The sequence below is a fragment of the Danio rerio genome, chromosome 3, assembly GCF_049306965.1.
Source record: "Danio rerio strain Tuebingen ecotype United States chromosome 3, GRCz12tu, whole genome shotgun sequence".
Lineage (NCBI taxonomy): Eukaryota > Metazoa > Chordata > Actinopteri > Cypriniformes > Danionidae > Danio > Danio rerio.
Window position 1 is genome coordinate 44902682 of NC_133178.1, and position 21053 is coordinate 44923734.

The window sequence follows — 21053 nt, forward strand, 5'->3', positions numbered from 1 at the left end:
TCCCGAGACCCACTTTTGGGTTGCGACCCACCAGTTGAGAAACACTGACATAGGATATTAAATTTAGCTATAATACCAGCCCTGTTATATTTTGACACTTCATTGGCTAATTCGTACAGGTACAGTTGTACAATTATGTATGATTTTTAAAAGGAGGCGTTGCACCTATGCCATCGCAAACAAACCCCTAAACGCAAACATCATTGGACCATGAGGAAATTGTATGAATGGGATTGTTGGATTTCGTACAAATTATAGCCACTAAATCAAAAGTTACGATTTGCCATGAGATAGCTTCGATAATACACAACATCACTTTTCACTCTGAAATGGTTTGTACAAAAATCTAGAATCTCTAATGCCCTTTACAAAAGTCTACTTCTTTTAGTTGGGTCTGATGGTCTAGTCTTCTGTGATTGGTCGACTATTTACAACACATACTGGCAACTTGAACCTTATTGGACACCTGAATCTTGTTAGAAACCTGAATTTCAGTTTCACCTCAGCATTTGTAAACACAATAATATGAGTAGTAACAGCAGCAATGATGAATGTATAGATTAGAATACTCATACTTATGGATGAGATGCATGTAAAATGGGTTTGCTTACACTCAGAACTTTTCAGTGTGCCAACAAAATGAACCAAACATTTCAATGTCTCGAATACAACTATACACTTTTTGTGATAAAATCAAATATTGTAGGCAGCCAATGACAGTGTTGGGTGTAACGCATTACAAGTAACACAAGTTACGTAATAATATTACTTTTAATTAATGTGTAAAGCAACGCATTACTCAAAAAAAAAAATTATAATATTTAAGTTACTTTTTTGAAAATGTAATGCAAGTTAATTTTTAGTTTAATTAAAAAATAAATTGCTGGATTAAAATGAAAGTAGTCACATTAAATAATGCAGTCAATGAGAGAATGTGTTCATTATTTTAAATGCTTCGAATAAAAGGAAAGGGGGATTATAGTCTCAATGGACAGTGATTTTACTTAAGACACATAGTACAACAGTAGCAAACACATTGCTTTAAACATTCAATAATCTGTATATATGGCATGTATAGCTCTGGGGTTCTTTGATGACATTATCCTAAAATATTATTTTTTGATATGTTTTTTAAAGGTAAATGTAGGTGTAGGCTATACAGTGTGTTGTTCATTGCAGAGCTTCTCTATTAAGTTCTGAAAGAAATCAGGCCTCAGCCAGGTAATAAAACGTAACCCCGAAGTAACGTATCACATTGCTATAAAAAGTAACTAAGTAACGCAACTAGTTACTGTTTTGGGGGGAGTAACTCACTATTGTAATGCATTACTTTCAAAAGTAACTTTTCCAAACACTGAAAACCATATTATGTGAATTTGTTACAAACTGACACGGAAACCACTGATGAATCATGCAGTGTGTTTAAAATACATCAATATAGTGTTTCTCAACCACACTCCAGAAGGATCATCAACACTGAATGTTTTGGATGTCTCTTTTGTCTGTCACTCACACCCATTACAGGTCTTTTAGTCTCTGCTAATGAGCTGATGATATGAATCAGGAGGTTTGGTTAATTTTGGTTAATTGATCCAAAAGACATTTAAACTGATGTGTTTTCTTACATTAGCAAAACATTAGCAAATTTTGGGTTGTCAGAAAATCTAATTATTGTCTAAATATAGTGAAGAAAAAGAAGTTAATTTGTTAGAAGTTAATTTGATTTTCACTGACCCAAATTTATCCTTGCTTTAGCCAAGATGTCTGTTTGGACATCTATTATACACACACACACACACACGCACGCACGCACGCACACACACACACACACACACACAATGCTTGCATGGTTCTTTTATTCAGGAAACAAAACAATATTTACCATAAAGGGCAACTATTTTACCCCTTTTTCAAGATTTAAGATATGTCTTTTGATGTGTCTGTAAAGTTTCGGCTCAAAATACACATCATATCATTTATTCTACCTTTCAGAATATTGGATTTTCTGCTCTGAACACAATGTAGCTGTTTTTGTTGCCTGCACCTTTAATGCCAGTTCTCCCCCACCATTCCCTCATGCCTGTCAGAGTGTACCTCAATCTCCAGCTCAGATAAACAGCACAGTGACAGACATGAAGGAAGCAGATTTCACGTAACGTTTGTGAGAAATACTACAGTAAGAAAGCATCCCAATCATTATTTGATGTATTTGTTGTGGAGTGAATTCAAGCCTTTCGATGAGTCACACACAATGTTGTTAAGTTAAGGCATACACACACAGGCACAGACACACAGCGTGCGCTTTTAACTTTGCACTGTTTTTGCATGGCAAATGGATACACGTTAACATCCACTGCTGTATGGACATCCGTTATCCGTTAAAAAAAACAAAAAAAAAAACAAACTGATTTATCATCCACAAACTGGGATTGAAGCATCTTCTTTTATAATTGTACTGAGATGCGGCTGTGGTGATAAAGATGGTAAAATCATTGTAATTCAGTGCAAACATGCAATGTTTTAAAAACTTTTAAACTTGTAAAACTCTTTCTTGATCACACTTGATGATAAATGATGATCACAGAGAGCTGAACAGATCTTTTAATTCCAGTTGCACATCCTGTCTTGTGGATATGATTATATGCGTTATTACAGAGACCTATTAATACGCGGCTGTCAATCAATTCGGTTGCCGGAGAAACAGCACTCCTTACTCACTTTGCGGTGGGCTTCAAAATGGGAACGATTTGGATCCTATTTTACCATCAGGAAATTTAAAAAAGAGAATTATTGTCTTTATGTCACCCCAGTATGACTGTGGACACACTATACTTACACAGTTCAGTTTTAAACAGCTTAAAAAGTTAATTTTTATCATAGGTACCCTTTAAACTTAGATTTTTAAACTTTTCCAACCCTTTACATTCATAAACAGCTGTAACAAACTACTTGAATGATAAAATTCAAACAGCATAACACGTTTTGGCATTATATCATACAGCCATATCATCTACAAATCTATTAGCACTACCTTTATTTAAACAAAGAAGTATATATATATATATATATATATATATATATATATATATATATATATATATATATATATATATATATATATATATATATATATATATATATATATATATATATATATACACCATGACCAAGGGTATTAAATATCTTCACAGTACTTCTTGATGAAATCACACAACAGACGTCTCATCACAGATCTTGTTAATTCTTCATTATTCTTGGAACTAAAATTAGACTAATGAGCACTGGTGTCATGGCTGTCACAACGGTTTGAAAACAGATGAAATGAGCCATGTCAGGAACCATATGTCCTGTGCTAGCTAAGCATCTGTCATTGATGGGTCTCCTGATATTGATGCTGTCCACATGTGTGACAGGAGATGAACAAGTGTATAATGTGTGCATTACGCCTGACGTCTGAGCATGTTTCCCTACTGTCCACCACACTAACCGTCTGCCTGTGTTAAACACTGGTGTATGAAATGTTCACCCATGTCCTTATTTGTCACTGTTCCTTAAATCATTAGGATGTTTGTGTTTCTTCAATGTTTTTATATGTCTCCACTTATATTTTAAGGCAATGTTGTATTTTGGCTACACTTTACATTCATTTATTTTCCTTCGACTTGGTTTCTATTTCAAAGGTCGCCACAGAGAAATGAACTGCCAATTATTTTAGCATATTTTTATGCAGCAAATGCCCTTCCAGTCGCTACCCAGTATTGGGAAACTCAATCACATACATACTCATACACTACGGACAATTTAGTTTATTCAATTCATTTATAGCACATATCTTCGGACTAGAGGATCCTGGAGGAAACTCCTGTGAACACGTCACACTTTACAATAAGATTTCATTAGGTAATGTATTTACTTACATGAACTAATAATGGACAAAACTTGTACAGCAGTTATTAATCATTGTTCAACATTTACTACTGCATTATTAAAACCCAAATGCATGCTTGTTACCATTAGTTAATGCACTGTGGGCTACCAAGATCTAACAACAAACAACTTAATTTCCATTAATATTAACAAAGATTAACAAATACTGTTATAAATGTATTGTTCATTATTTGTTCATCAGTAAATACTTTAACAAACAATAACTAATACAACCTGACTAAAAAGTGTTGCCATAATTTTAACCAGAGATGGCAAAAATACACACATCCTTTTCTGTGAGTACAGATACTCTTGTTTAAAATGACTCTAGTAAAAGTTGAAGTACTGACTACACTACTTTTTGTACTCAAGTAAAAGTAATGAAGTACAGCCTGAAATATGTACTTAAGTAAAAAATTATTAATTTGCTAATTTAGTTTCATGGTAACTACACCGCACATCATGTATATCGATAGAAAGTAACTTGCATTTATGATTTTTTTGTAAATATTTTAATGCCAATTTGGACACAAAACTTAACTTAAAAGAACAACAGCTGCCATTCCCATTTGTATATTCTTACATAATTATTTTGCCTATGCTGTATTTATTACAAATAAACATCTTAAATTTAACACTTCATTTTGTCCAAAACATTATATATATATATATATATATATATATATATATATATATATATATATATATATTTTTTTTTTTTTTTTTTTTTTTTTTGATAAAATAAAAACTGAATTTAATTAACTACAAAGTGTTGTTTGCATTATGCTAAAGCTGCTTCATTTTCTTCAAACAGCAACAATCATGCAGCTCATATGATTTGTTTGTTTGTTTTAATGTTATTAATTCTGTTAATACATTTCTGCATTTCTTCCTGATCCTTAGCCATATATTTTTATTTATAAATGACCAGTATAAATAGTTTTGATGTTCTAAAACATGTATCTAACAACAATCTATCTAACAAATTTAAATGAAGACTACAGTCTATATAATATACATGTTAAAAACATTATACATTCTGTACTAGGAAATATAAACTCGTTGGAAACAAAGGAAATAAACGTAATTGAATGTATTCGATATTGAATTTAGTTAGTATTAACTGTACAAATTCTGACAAAAAAGCACATGATAGATGTTTTTGTTCGAACCCAAGCTCTTTCTGAAAACGTAGCCCCGCGGACATTTCTAGAGACCGCGATTTACAAAGCCGGAGGTATGTATGGCTGTATTTCATTTTTTCAAGCAAACGCTACAGGGCGTTGTGACGCCGCTCCTCTTCGCGCTCGCCGGGTGATGGCTCACCTCCGTGTGGAGGGCTTTCCCACCGTAACCAGTTTGTCCGGTTAGCTCGTCATGTTACGTCAGCGGAGGCCTGGAGGGGAGCCGGCCACGATGACCGGGTTCGAGTCCGGGGAAGAGCAGTGCCAGAAATCAGGTAAGACAAAAAACAGAATCCAAAAATTAAAGCCAACGAGTTTATAATGGGGCGAGAATGTGGTAAAATCCGAAAACGCGGTCAAAATCAGACGAGGGCTATTCTTTTTCTGGACGGCTTTTGTAAATCGTTGCTTACGTTTAGGGAATGAGGAGGAGAAAGAGGAGGCAGTCAATCGTTCAGTCATTCAGTCAGTCAGTCGGACAGATGGTTGCTCGACAGCAGCTTTCGGCGGCTTTACGTGAGAGAGGCATTCGAGATGCAAAATAGCACGCACAGCGGCCTCTCGCAGATTCCCGAAAACAAAAACTGCACAAATACGTACCTCCCGGGACGTAATTCGCTGTCTCCAGAAATGTCCTGTGGGGCTACGCTTCCAGAATGAGCCTGGGTTCCCCTGTGGTAGTAGATTGAGAGATCAGAGATGTAGCCTACACCACATGGTCGCAAGTAGACAAAAGCCTTTAACCCCATTTAAATGCCAGATTTAAACAGAAACGCGTCTCTTGTTTTAGCTATGATCCGATCGACCAAAACGCATCTTGAACCCTGGATAAACATGACATTAATCACAGACTCCCTTTGTCTCGTCCACCGCTCCCATGGTAAGCTTAAGGAACAAGCCTTTTTACCGTGCGCGAGCAGAGGTTGAAAAGGCCACGCAATGCCGCGTTCAAATAGTGCAATGACAAGAAATAATATAGATCGTGCCACAAAACACTTTAAAGCGAAAGTAATGAGCCTGATTTAAAATGTAAAGAGCACAAAAACAGATATTTGTGTAAAAATGTAAGAAGTAAAAGTAAAAAGTTGTCAGAAAAATAAATATTGGAGTAAAGTATTGATAGTATTTGCACTTCGTTACTTTCAATCTCTGACTTTAACAGTCAAGCTAATAAAGCAATTTTGAGTTGAATTGACAAACTGAGAGAGAGAATTGTTGAAATTTAATACACCTTTATTTAAAGGGGTGATCCAGAGTGAATTTTAAAGGCTTGGTTGTGTTTATAAGATGCAAAGCAAAGGGGGATTGGGGTTAGATGAGAGACGGTTATGAGCTGAAGGGGGGTGGGGGCAATTTAGTTCATTTTTGAAGGGCACTTTAAAAGAGAAAAAAAGGGCATGTGCACTGCAAAGTTTGAGCCCTATCTGCAGCTAACATGAAAACGACTATCATATTTCCTAGTTCCTCCTAAAGGCCTGCTCTCAAGAGGCTCTGATTGGTCAGCTAACATAATGTGCTTTGATTCGCGGATCGGCTCCACGACACCATGAAAAGTGACATAGCATGCGCTTTACCTCTGTTGTGTAAATACTGTCAGTCAGATTATCTGTAGATGTATCAGTTTAAGCCTGAATCAGACAGAAAATGACACAGAGGACACATCTGAACCTCACGCCTGCTCATCTAAAATGATATCATAGTGGACCACCCCTTTAATACTAAATTTTAAACTACAGCCTGTTTCATCGATTAAAACAAAAACATATTTCCAAATCACACAATGTTTTCCTCAAAAAACAATACACTATTTTCAACCCAACACAACATATTTTTACACCCCAAATGCCTTCAGACTTGTCCAACTGTTTCATTGATAAATAGATATTAAAATCATGCCTTATTCTTGCTCTTATAAGTCCTGTAAAAATCAGCTGAACATTAAAATTGGTCTCAAAGAAACGCCTCCTACTAATGTATATTGCCATTTTTGCTTGTAAAATTTAACAGACACCCCTTTCCTTTTTCTCCATATTTATTATAACTGAACACAAACACAGTCTTTGTAAACTGAGAGAGAGAGAGAGAGAGAGAGAGAGAGAGAAAGGAAGAGGAGGAGGAGGAGGAGGAGAAGGAGGAGGAGAAGGTGGTAAAGGGGTGGCTAGTGAACAAGTGTCCGCGAAGAAAGGAAGCTGTGGTCATATTCTTCTCTGGATCTTCTCCCTGATAACAGCGGGTTGTCTTTTTAACAGTAGGTGCAGGCGGTGATTCTTGTTCTGGTTAAAGGATTACAAATCTGCAGCAACTCTTTACTGACTGCATCTCAAGCCCTCGTGAATAAAGTGAGTGACTTTTCACTACAATTCATGGTTTTAATAATTGATAATACTTCTTAGAAAGAGTCAATTTCTGGTAAGCATCACATTTAGTGTTCTGGATGCTGATGGCATTTCACTCAGATTAGGACTTGCGTTATGTTAATATATTCGGTGAATGTACAGTGTTCTTTTTAATTCAATATCTATTTAGAAGAACTTTAGAAGAACACTGTACGTTCACTGAATATATTAACATACTGCAAGCCCTAAGGATATATTCAATGCTCAGCATATATAAGTACACCTCTCACAAATCTATCATTTATTCATATGTTTAATAGGAAGCTGTTCAATATCATATTTGTGCATATACATTAGATTAGTCAGTACTGAAGACAAATCTAAAGCTTATCTAATAATTTATGATAATGGTCCAAAACCACCCAAATGTATGTTATAGAAAAATATTAAATACAAATTTAAAAAAAAAGAGGAAAATTTAGTTGAAATTTAGTATTTAGTCATTTCTTTTTGCAATATCTTTCTTGAATTTAATTGTATTATCTTTCAGTTTCTAAAGATGTTTGGTGACTAAAATATTATTTTTATTAAATATATCTTTTTTTTTAAATGCACAAAAAATGTCCTAATTAATAAGAATTCATAAGAATCACTTTGTCAATGTAAAAAAAAATAACATAAAAAATAAAAATAAAGTAATGAATAAAAACTTAAATTAAGTGCTAAAATTACAAAAATATATTGAACAAACATGTTAACCCAGAGTGAAACAAAACTTATGTTTGGTTATATATATTCTTATTAGCTAAAAAAATAATAAAAGCATTAATATTTTTTTTTTTGTAATTTATATTATAATATAAAGCTAAAATTTATTATAAGTATTAGATAATGACAAAAAATTATTTTTTTTTTTTTGGTACGAAAATGACTTAATTAAAAATAAGACCAAATTAATTATAAAATAACAAAATAATACAAAATATACACTGTAAAAAAAAAAAAAAAAAAAACAGAAAATAACGGTTGTTAAATTACAGAAATGTACCGTAAAAAACAGACAATAATTTACAGAAATTTACCAGCAATAATATATTTAAGGAAATTTATGTAATTTAATGTCAATTTTTTTCCGTTTCATTTTTTATCACCACCCCAGCTGTCGGAAATTTAAAAAAAAACATAAAACTACTTTTTTTTTTTTTTTTTTTTTTTTACAATTTTTTAAAGTACTTAATTAAATTAAATTAAATTACTTTTGTTAACATCTGGTTCCATCATATACATTTTGAATGTTTATTATCATTTTTCTGCATTATTTTATTAATAGGTTATTCATTGATAATTATTATTTATTAAATAACTCATTCATTTTATTATTGTTGAATTTAAAAGGAAATTTAAATTGTTAAATTCAAGGTAGGTAAAACAATAAAAATGTAATTACTGTAGATATAAAGAAAATAAATGAAAATACCAGTGCTAGACAACTAAAATAACAAACATAAAATACATAGAGAATAAAAATGTTAAAAGAAAATACCTACACATAAATTATATACAGTAGAAGTCAGAATTATTAGCCCATCTTTGAGTTTTTTTTCTGTTTTATATATTTCCCAAATATGTTTGACAGAGCAAGGAAATATTCACAGTATGCCTGATAATTAGTTTTCTTCTGGAGAAAGTCTTATTTGTTTTATTTTTGAACAAAAGCAGTTTTAAATTTTTTAAAGCCATTTTAAGGTCAAAATTATTAGCCTCTTTAAGCTATATATTTTTACGACAGAACAAACCATCATTATACAATTACTTGCCTAATTACCCTAACTTGCCTAGTTAACCTTATTAACCTAATAAAGCCTTTAAATGTCACTATAAGCTGTATAGAAGTGTCTTGAAAATATAAAATAATATTTACTGTCATCATTCATTCATTCATTTTCTTGTCGGCTTAACCCCTTTATTATTCTGGGGTCGCCACAGCGGAATGAACCGCCAACTTATCCAGCAAGTTTTTACCCTTCCAGCCGCAACCCATCTCTGGGAAACTGTCATCATGGCAAAGATAAAATAAATCAGTTATTAGAAATGAGTTATTAAAACTATTATGTTCAGAAATGTGTTGAAAAAAATCTGATCTCCGTTAAACAGAAATTGGGGAACACATAAAGAAGGGAGCTAATAATTCAGGGGGGCTAAGAATTCTGACTTCAACTGTATCTACTACACCCCCAGTCACTGAAACTGTATGCAATATTAGTAGATTAAACAACAACAACAAAAAAGACACAGCAAGAAAATTTGGCCAAATCTACAATAATGTTTCTTTTTTTTTAATCTTTTTTGAGCTACTGTAATGGCCACAATGTCTCACAGAATATAATGAGAAAATGCTAATTTGTTCTTGCACCTGAAAGAACAGCACAAAAGCATGATGAACCAGAATAAACCACCCTTGAACATCACGCAGATATCAGAAGTTTCCCATTCAGCAGCTTCATTTCACAGATGCACTTGAGAGATTTCAAATAGTTGAGAACACTTGATGAGGACGCACAGTCATTGAGACTTCATAATGTGCATCTCTCTCTCTCCCCAAATGAGCCTTTCAATTATCCGAGCGCATGTGTGCTTGTCTTTTGTTGATGTGACTGCTCCATCACTAATATCCTGATGAATTGCTCATGTCATCTTGCATCTGTGAGAAAATGCCCAGATTCACTTCAGGGAAGAATCGCATTGTCCTGTGGGGTCTTTTGAAGAAGATGTCATTTTAGGCTTTATCTGTTATGCAGCGGTGAAGTCTGAATGGGCTTGGAATAAATTACACAATCTGACTCTCAATGTTGCATCTGTTATATGACTTCTGAAATGAAAGCAAACATGTTATAAGATTACAGAAGCACAGTTTAGTTTAACAGCCCCTAATGTCCACTCAAAACAAATACAACATATACAGTTGAAGTCAGAATTATTAACCCCCCTGAATTATTAGACCACTTGTTTATTTTTCCCCCAATTTCTGTTCAATGGAGAGAAGATGTTTACAACACATTCCTAAACATAATAGTTTTAATAACTCATTTCTAATAACTGATTTATTTTATCTTTGCCATGATGATAGTAAATAATATTTGACTAGATATTTTTCAAGACACTTCTATTCAGCTTAAAGTGACTTTTAAAGGCTTAACTAGGTTAATTACGTTAACTAGGCACTGTTATTGTATAACAGTGGCTTGTTCTGTAGACTATCGAGAAAAAAATATAGCTTAAAGGGGCTAATAATTTTGCCCCTAAAATGGTGTTTAAAAAATTAAAAACTGCTTTTCTTCTAGCCGAAATAAAACAATATTATAAAAAAATATATAAATATAAATATTATTAGAAATACTGTGAACATTTCCTTGCTCTGTTAAATATCATTTGGAAAATATTTTAAAAAGAAGAAAAAAATTATAATAATTCTGACTTCAACTGTATATTATAAGATTATTGATGACAAATACTTTCCATTTTTATTAATTCGATCAAAAACAAAACTGCATTTGATCACACCGTTCATGTCAAAACCATCTACGGTGTTCAAATATCCAACCCTTTATGACTGACAATAAGTGGTCTAAATTTGGATCACTGGCTGTACTTCTTAGAGTTTTCTGTGGCATGCTGACCATTTTATTCCAGGCTCGTTCTATTAAAGGTTAAAGTATTTTGAGTCCAGGGCGGTCAAACAGACCTCATTAAAACCGCCGACTTTCTTTCTCGTTACAAAATTGGTGTTGCCCTCAAATTGATTAAAATTATGCACATTTATATTTGGCTCTAGAGAATTCAATCGGAGAAAGTCATAGTTACTCTAAGTAGAAACTAAAGAGTCAGTCAGATATGCACTGATTGCCTAGTCAAGGTCATCATTTTCACCCAATTTTATTTCTCGTTAATATACTTCTAATCTTAATGGATACAAATTCTATATCTAAGCATCTCAGTTTTAAATATATGGTAAATGCTTCACAGCATATACAGTGCATCAGGAAAGTATTCATAGCGCTTCACTTTTTCTACTTTTTTTTTTTTTTTTTGTTTCTGCCTTATTCCAAAATGGATTAAATTTATTTATTTCTTCAAAATTCTACACACAATAGCCCATAACCACAATGTGATTTTTTTTAATTGTTGCAAATTCATAAAATTTTTTTTTTTTAAATTATAAAAAAATCACATGTACATCAGTATTCACCAACACAATCTCACGGCAATTCGTAACTTTTTCATTTAGTGGCTAATTCGTACGATCTAATTCGTACAATTTAGTACGATTTGCTTATCCCCCAATGACGGTTGGGGTTAGGGGTGGGGTCAGGTGCCACGCCTCCTTTTTAAAATCGTACCATTTCGTACGACTGAACTCGTACGAATTAGCCACTAAACTGGCAATACGTAAAATACTTACGTTTTCTCGTGAGATCAGGCTGGTATTCACAGCCTTTGCTCAATACTTTGTTGATGCACCCTTGGCAGCAATTACAGCCTTATGTCTTCTTGAATATGATACCACAAGCTTTCACACCTGTTTTTGGGAATTTTTTGCCCATTCCTCTTTGCAGTACCTCTCAACCTCTATGAGGTTGGATGACAAGCGACGGTGTACAGCCATTTTCAGATCTCTCCAAAGATGTTCAATAATATTTAGGTGTGGGCTCTGGCTGGGCCACTCGAGAACATTCAACAAGTTGTTGTGAAGCAACTCTATTGATATTTTGGTGGTGTGCTTTGGGTCATTGACCTGCTGGAAGATGAACCATCGCCCCAGTCTGAGGTCAAGAGCACTCTGAATCAGGTTTTCACTCAGGGTGTCTCTGTAGTACATTGCTGCATTCATCTCAAGAATGATCAGTGGAAACAGAATGTACCTGAGCTCAATTTAGAGCTTCACGGCAAAAGCTGTGAATACTTGTAATTTTTTATTTTGATTTTGTAATTTTGATTTTTTTCAGGTTTTTTATTTTTAATAAATTTGCAAAAATTTCAAAAAAATCTTTTTTTACATTGTCATTATGGGTTATTGTGTGTAGAATTTTGGGGAAATAAATTAATTTAAACCATTTTGGAATAAGGCTGTGACATAAAAATATGTGGAAAAAATGAAGCGTTATGAATACTTTCCGGGTGCACTGTACATTAAAAAGCATGGGATATTAGATTTATATTTGAAACATCATTATTCACTACTCATCATTATTCATGATATACACTATGATATTGCAAAAGAATCTAAAATTGGTAAAGCAATGATGAGATTCTTTTTTCTTTTTTTTCCTTTTGACACCCATTAACACTCTGTCAGGGTAGAATGATCGCTGTTCACCTCCTTTGACAGTCTATCTTTCTGAAATCAAAACACATTATTGTGGCACAAAATCAGTTTCGATCATAATGTTATGTAGAGTAGTGTGAGAATCTATTTGTCTATCTCCATGAAGCAGTTGTTCAGCCTGAGTGTTTGCTGTTTAATAGTTGTGAGTTCAGCACATGGGTCTGACAGCTCAGGGTGCTTCAATGCATCTGTTTAAGACGCTTTGCATTTTAATCAGCTTTTACACACTCAATCCTTGAGGTTAATCAATTAAAAAAAACTGTTATGAGTGCTCCTATCAATTACAAAAGGAGAAATGTAATATTATATAACGTAATGTGCATTAATTAAATTATTGAACCAAACACTTTCTGTCATCATTTGCTTAGCCTCATGTTTGCATCTATACGCAATTAGTATAATTGCGTATAGATGCAAACAAGATTCAAAATCTCTCTCTCTCTCTAACTTTCTTTCTCTTACACACATACTTGTACAGCTGTCTTTATAGGGTCTTCCAAATGATGTAAAGATTTATACTGTACACTGAGTTTATACCCCTAAACCCAACACTCACAGAAAATAATCTGCATTTTGACATTTTTAAAAATCCACAGGGTAACAGGGTGGTTCAAGGGGTTAGCACTGTCACCTCACAGCAAGAAGGATGCTGGTTCGAGCCCTGGCTGGGTCACTTGGCATTTCTATGTAGACTTGGCATGTTCTCTCCGTGTTCGCATGGGTTACCTCCGGCTGCTCCGGTTCACAGTTGAAAACATGCGCTATAGGTGAACTGGTAAGCTAAATTAGGCCATAGTGTATGTAGTGTTTCCCAGTACTGGGTTGCAGCTGGAAGGGCATCCGCTGCGTAAAACACATGTTGGATAAGTCAGCGATTCTTTCCACTGTGGTGACACCTGATGAATAAAGGGAAGGAAAATTAAATAAAATAAAATACAACATTTTGGATGATTTATAAGCAGTTTCCTAACAGGGACAAAAATGTCCCCAAAATGTCTAAATATATTGGTTTTGCCATATTTGTATTACTAATACAAGTACACTTACAAATTGTGAACACCCACTCGGAGCAGTGTGCTGCCATGAGAGCAGATGGGGGTTTGGTGCCTTGCTCAAGGGACTCACCTCAGTCATGGTATCGAGGATCAAAGAGACTTTTCACTCCGTATTTGTGGTGGTGCCGGGACTCATGCATATGACCTTAGGATAGCAAGTAAAACTTGCCAAATAGTTAGCATGCTAACCATTATGTCACATCTGCCCCCATTGTTCCGAAATTGTATGACTTCAGTAACTTTCACCCTTACAGGTTTTATATAACCAGTAAATTCTCATAAAGAGATCATGTGGGAGCAACCCCTTTAACAAAAAATACAAAAATATTTTAGCATATTTCCCCTCATAGCAAATATTCTCTGGCCTAGACAATCAGCTTTTGCTTAACCCACCTGCCACAGTGAATTACGGTACATGATTGGACCAAGTCTGGCTTGCATACAAGGGCCAAACATGGACCATATCTATGCCAAGTCTCAGCCAAGTTGATAACCCATAACTGGGTCTGAACTGGTCTAGTTATGTTAGTGTGTCAGGACTGCAATGAATTTGATAAAATCATGAAGCATTTTGCTTTAGGTGCATTATGGGCAAGCTTTTTCTCAAAGTGACCTGGTCGATTTTTTTCTTTACTCAAAAAATAATTTAAATGTATTTTAAAAGTAGGTCAAGATATGCCAAACATATCTGGTACAAATACTACATTTGATATCTAGCTCAAGTTTTAAAGATGATGCCACCTCTGCCAAACCTGGGCCATGTTTGGCCCACATGCTGTAAGCCAGTGCTGGACGAATGCCTATTATTCCAGCTTTATGCCAAATCTGGGACAGAATTCTTGGTTTTGTATGTACCTTGTATCCATAAAATTTCCCGTAACTGTTACAAAGACCTCTGAGAAATCTGTATGTGTGAACATAACATGCCTTCAGATGCTAGGGGCAACATTTTCTCATGTAGTTCAGTATTTTTCAAAAAGAAAGTGAGCTGTAGTGCTGTTTTGGACACACTTTTGAGTTTCACTCTCTGCAGTGGCACTGCTAAGAAGTCTGAGTTCCATGAACAGGTTTGTTCTTCAACAATGAAAAAATGCATTCTGTTTTTGGTCCACTTGCTAAAGTTCACTTTCAGGTGATAAAACAAATTCAAGCATTATTCAAAATGAGTGAAGTCATACTGGTTTGGACTGAAATGAAGATGAATAAATGATGGCAGAACAAAGTTTTGATTTTTGCGTGAGGTATCCTTTTAAATCAGACTTGACCAAACCTCATCCTAAATGTCCAATGACCATTAGATTGTAGCTCCCACCCAGGAATGTTTAATCCTATTTCTGAAGAGCCACTGTCGTTCAAATTCCAACTTTAACTCCTACAAACTCCAAACATAATTTCCTGTAATTTTTTAGTGTGACCGAAGACAGTAGATGTGTTAGGCTCTAAGCTGCACTGCACAGACCAATCAGTGAATGACATCAAAATACAACAAGAGTGATTTAAAAACATACATAGCCATCTGCTCTTCAATTGCTCGTGTGGTACTTTGACGTCATTGGACTGTGGAGCATCGCTTTAGGTCGACAGACCTCTTGGTTAACTGGCTTAGTTGTGTGTAATTAGGATCAGAGATATATTCTGCATTACATTAGCTATGCTTTCATGCAAAGATGCGAATTAGATTTATAGGCAAAACTGGAATATCACGTAAATTATTTGCTGTGGAACACTGTGGTCCTTATTGTTATTACTGTTATTAATTATATAATAAATTAATTGCATCAGAAAAGATTACATGCAATGAACGTGTTGTGGCTTTTGGAGGCACGAGAGACAGAGAGAGAGAGAGAGAGCACAGCTGTATAAGACAGTTCACATGACTTGAACATGGAATTTATTCAGTATTTTATTCTTGTATGCTAAAAACTTTATCTTACTTACAAAGTTGTAGGACAAACTATGTGCATCTTGGTGTTTCCATTAAGCATTTTATGTGATTTCCTCAAATGCGCATATAAATAGGTGGATGGAAACAGCTATTGGCTCTTCAGGAAGTGGTTAGGGTGCCCCATCCTATCCTAACTACCAGTGAACTAGGGTCATCAGATTTAGTGGAAACGTCTGGGCATGTGTGTTAGAGTTAAAATCTGCAAAATTCTGGCAAGATTAAACAACTTTCCAATCTTGATCTAATGATGGTAATACTGTATTTTAATATTGTGTTATTTCAGATATTATTTCCATTCTCTTTCTCTTATAACAGGTGTTGCAGCTGTGCTGTTATTGGTAAGACTAAAAAATCATGCTCATGGACTGGAGGAAACAAGACTGCGCTGGACTAAACACGTGTGAAAAACAAAGCGTGCAAAAGAAAAAAAAGAAGCAAGATCCCTAAGGACTGACTCTAGGTGTTAGTGCCATGGATCACACAAGCCCAGGCAGCCTCCATAGCTGAGAGACTGCCATGAAAATGGAGGTCTTCAACCCAGGCTCCATCTCTAGAGGCAAATCTTCATGGATGGCATCTACCAAACATTAAGCATACATCAAGTTGCCGTCACAATGCGAATGCATCCTAAATGAAGGACCCTCATTACAAAGTGAACTGGGCAGTGACACAGATGAAGTATGTAGCACCTTTTACAGCATCTAAAACAGAGACCTGGTCAGCATGGAGGAGCAGACTACCAATGTGATTCAGATTTATGTGAATGGCACCGAGCAGTTCAATGCTTCGTTTGACTTCAACATAACTGATGTGAAAGAAAGCACAGACACCTATGAGTTTTACATCATCGGCCTGTTTCTCTCATGCCTGTACACCATTTTCCTTTTCCCAATTGGTTTCATTGGGAACATCCTCATTTTGGTGGTCAACCTCAACCACAGGGAGAGGATGACCATCCCAGATCTGTACTTTGTCAACCTGGCTGTGGCAGATCTTATTCTGGTGGCAGACTCTCTCATTGAAGTCTTCAATCTCAACGAGAAGTACTACGACTATGCTGTACTGTGTACCTTCATGTCGCTTTTTCTCCAGGTAAACATGTATAGCAGCATCTTCTTCCTGACATGGATGAGTTTCGACCGCTACGTTGCTCTCACCAGCTCTATGAGCAGCAGTCCATTGCGAACCATGCAGCATGCCAAACTCAGTTGCAGCCTCATCTGGATGGCCTCCATCCTGGCAACTCTGCTTCCTTTCACAATTGTGCAGACGCAACATACCGGTGAGGTGCACTTCTGCTTCGCCAATGTCTTCGAGATCCAGTGGCTCGAGGTGACGATTGGATTTCTAATACCATTCTCCATTATCGGCCTGTGCTACTCCCTGATTGTCCGCACTCTCATGCGTGCCCAGAAGCACAAGGGATTGTGGCCTCGACGACAAAAGGCCCTGCGCATGATTGTGGTGGTTGTCTTGGTGTTCTTCATCTGCTGGCTTCCCGAGAATGTCTTCATTAGCATCCAGCTACTCCAAGGCACAGCCGATCCATCGAAGCGTACTGACACAACACTATGGCATGACTACCCTTTAACCGGGCACATTGTCAACCTCGCTGCATTCTCCAACAGCTGCCTAAACCCAATAATTTACAGCTTCCTTGGGGAGACCTTCAGGGATAAGCTGCGTCTCTTCATTAAGAGGAAGGCAAGCTGGTCTGTGGTCTACCGCTTCTGTAATCACACTCTGGACCTGCAGATCCCTGTCAGGAGTGAGTCTGAGGTGTAGCACAACCAGTAGTATTGCAACTGGATGGTAAAGAGAAACATGGTGCACAGGGTTAGAGTGATTTCACCAAGTAGGACATGTTCCTGGATCAACATTTTTGTTTATCCTGGAACGACATTGGATTGGATTTAAGGCAGAGGTGTCCAAACTCAGCCCTGGAGGGCCGGTGTTGTGCAGATTTTAGCTCCAACTTGCCTCAACACACCTGCTAGGATGTTTCTAGAAAGCCTAGTAAGGCCTTGATTAGCTAGCCCATGTATGTCTGATTGGGGCTGGAACTAAACTTTGCAGGACACTGGCCCTCCAGGACCGAGTTTGGACATGCCTGATTTAAGGGGTACATTTGCAGTTTATGTAAAGTTTAGACTATCACTTAGGGTTATGTGATTCTACATTATTGTTATCCAACTAATACTGTCCTCTGATTTTGGGTTAGGGTTAGGTTTGGGGGTAGGGATAAGGTATGGATTATATTTTTGAATAGGATTGATGTTTCAGGATCAACATAGATGTTAATCTAAGATTGCATCCTACTTGGCAAAAATCACATAAAGTACAGGGCATTATGCTTGGAGGAGCCCACAAATGAACATTATTTAAACAGGTGGAGCCAGAGCAGAAGGCTATCCATAGGGCACAGAATCCCTCGCACCACTAATGAGCGCAGACTTGGCAACCTGCCGTTCCTGAAGTTGGCATCTGCTTTGCCTCACTTTCCAGAACTTGATCAAGTAGTGACATGGTTTGACGTAATGAACACTGCTTAATGTTTAAGGTCACCTAAGTGAACCAAGGATTATTCAGGCTGAATCTTCTTCTGATGAAGTGGATTACAAGATGTGAGTGCTTGCCCTGCAGCTGGCTTTTGCAGATAACTGAAACGGAGATGTCATGTCAAAACGAAGACTTTCATAAGAACGAGCCCATTCTAAGGGAACAAATAAAGTCATCAAAGCACACGTAACCCCTTTCATATATATTCTCCTGCTCATATATTCATGTTATTGAAACTGATGCAATCGACGACTTGGTCTTTTCTGTTTTAAGGCTAAATAAATGCATATTTTGTAGTATTCTTTGTAGATTGTGAATATCTTCACTGAGATGATAAAGCATGAGAATCTTTCAACAGTTTTTAGAGTGTTAGATCTACTTCAAGCCACTTTTAGGGATTCCATAAACAGCTGTAAACACTAAAGATGTTAGAGAATATGAAGTTCATGTGTAGTCTCCCTAGGTTTACACAAAAACATCATTAGGGAAACATTAAAGTAAATTCACTTTGGTGCAAACATATTTGGTGGATTGCTGCTCATTTGGACAAGTGTTAGTGACACTAAACCCAGGTGTTGGCTCCTGTTTCCCTGAAGTTGGATTCATAGGGCAGGTGGTGTGCAGAGAGCATAGCGCCATATAAACACATTATTCAAGACTTCAGAAGTGCGGTGTCCAGAGCTGCTGTTTACTCAATCTGCTGCATTCCCATTCCTGTCACTTTATCATGAGTGCACTCTATCAAAGATGTTTGCGGTAGATTACTTTGAACCCTGGGAAGTAATTTCTCAATGTCTAATTAGTTTAGAATCAAATCATCTATAGTCAAGATGGTGTGGATATTAATATGGATGAAGAGTAAGACTGCGGTTTGGTTTCACTGTCTGTCGGAAATGTGTCAGAACGATTTGAGTAGGCTATCAGTTAAAAATACATTATTTTTGTACACAAAAACGGCAAATGATTATGAAATAATATTGAGCGTCTTGATAACAGGAAGCTGAAATTCTCCCCCAGACAGAGCCCTCTCATGCCCAGGGCTAAAACAATATTTGACTGAAATTATTCATAAACACAGTGGCAGTCTGAGGGCTCTTTCCCAAGTTAAACAGAACAAACATCAACAAATACAAGGAAAATGAGAATTGGAATAATAATTCCAGGGTTGGTCCCATGATGTTTCATCAATACAAAGGTCTGGGTTAATATGAGGTAATGCATTTGGGTATGAAAGTTTACATTTCATGAATGGTTGAATGTTTTTTCTCAATAAAGTAAATGAGAAATGAGAACACATTTTGTAATGAGAGCACAAGGTTTTCAATGTCAGTTTGGAGACAGCTGTCTGGCATGCTAAAAAGGAGGCAGAAAGGTGAGGGGATAGTGATGAATAATTGATTTTTACCCTTCATAGAGGGAAAACAAGACCACAGTACAATCAAACATTGGTTAGATTTTACTCAAAAGATAAATCGCCTAACAACTTTATCTCTGGTAAATGCCACAGGAAATTGGCTGGCCTGCACAAACATTTTACTTTATGCCATATTGTGAATTAGGACTACTTTTTTATAACATGACAGGCACTGATTTAGCTCCATATTTATATCTGGACATCTTTTGTAATTTTGGTCAATAAAAGGTCATATTGTTTATAATTCTGTTGGCGGTGATAAAGTAAAGTCTCCTCTCAGGAGACAGTAATCGCCTGTAAGACAGCTTTTGCTCCACAATAAAGAACCTTTTGTGCAATAGAAAGGGTTCTATGGATGTGGAAGTTTATTCATGGAACTGTGCCAATACACAACCTTTCATTCTTTCATTTGAAGTGTGTAACGAGAACTATTACAAATGTTATAAAATTGACAAAAGAGAATAACAAAAGCACTGAAACTTGAAATCAAAAGAAAAACGAAAATTTAAAAGTTAATTAAAATGAATAATAAATGCTATGATTGGAACTGTTGTGGAGCCACAGAATGTCAGACCGTTTTTGATAAGAAATCCATTTGCTGAGGTGTTTTTGGCTTTACTTTTTAGGCTTTTTCCAAATAACAAAGTTATTTATTCACATTGGTCGATACTAAGCACATTTCAAGATTGTGAGTTGGGTGCTGGTACAGAGAGATTGGTTTATTGGATAGGCTAATATGGACCAGCACAACAGAACATGCCGTCCATGCAGTCTTAAAAAAAGAAAAGTAAAGAAAAGATACAGCCTGGCAAAACCAAGAACTGTTTTTCCAGCTGTGACAGTCCAGCTTGGGAAAAATATGTAGGCTAAGTGTAGTTTGAATGACTATTAATGAAGTTTTTATGTGCAACATCAGGAAAATTATAAGAATGTTATCACAGAAGACAAGTGACATGTAGAGAAAAGACACTGCAAGTAAATAAGATAAACAAATCTTTAAGAATTAAAAATTGCTACTAGTACTAGTAACTATGCGAAATAATTTGAACGCTAGATAAAGTGAAGGGTTCAAATTCAAAATACTTGTTTATACTTTTTTTTACATATTCCACATTACCTTTTAATGGATTCTGTGTATCTTTTTTAGCAACACTTATAAAAAGAAACAATGCTGCATAATGACAGTTTAAAGGATTTTGTTTGAAATCTTGTTTGAAACACCTTTGGCACCAATTGCAACCTGATGTTAC

The 21053-nt window shown here is 35.7% G+C and overlaps 1 protein-coding gene across 2 annotated transcripts; it reads left to right on the forward strand.

The window, feature by feature from the left end:
• Positions 1-5202: 5202 nt before the first annotated feature.
• gper1 (G protein-coupled estrogen receptor 1) lies at positions 5203-18688 on the forward strand. 2 transcript variants are annotated; one of them, NM_001128723.1, is given in 3 exon segments: positions 5203-5386; positions 7361-7450; positions 16146-18688. In NM_001128723.1, a coding segment is annotated over 1 exon segment (1062 nt). In that variant the 5' UTR covers positions 5203-5386; positions 7361-7450; positions 16146-16553; the 3' UTR covers positions 17616-18688.
• The last annotated feature ends 2365 nt before the right edge of the window (positions 18689-21053 follow it).

Bases quoted from the DNA above. Each gene is read 5' to 3' on its own strand.
- gper1 (XM_009299734.4), top strand. From the start codon at position 16,554: ATGGAGGAGCAGACTACCAATGTGATTCAGATTTATGTGAATGGCACC.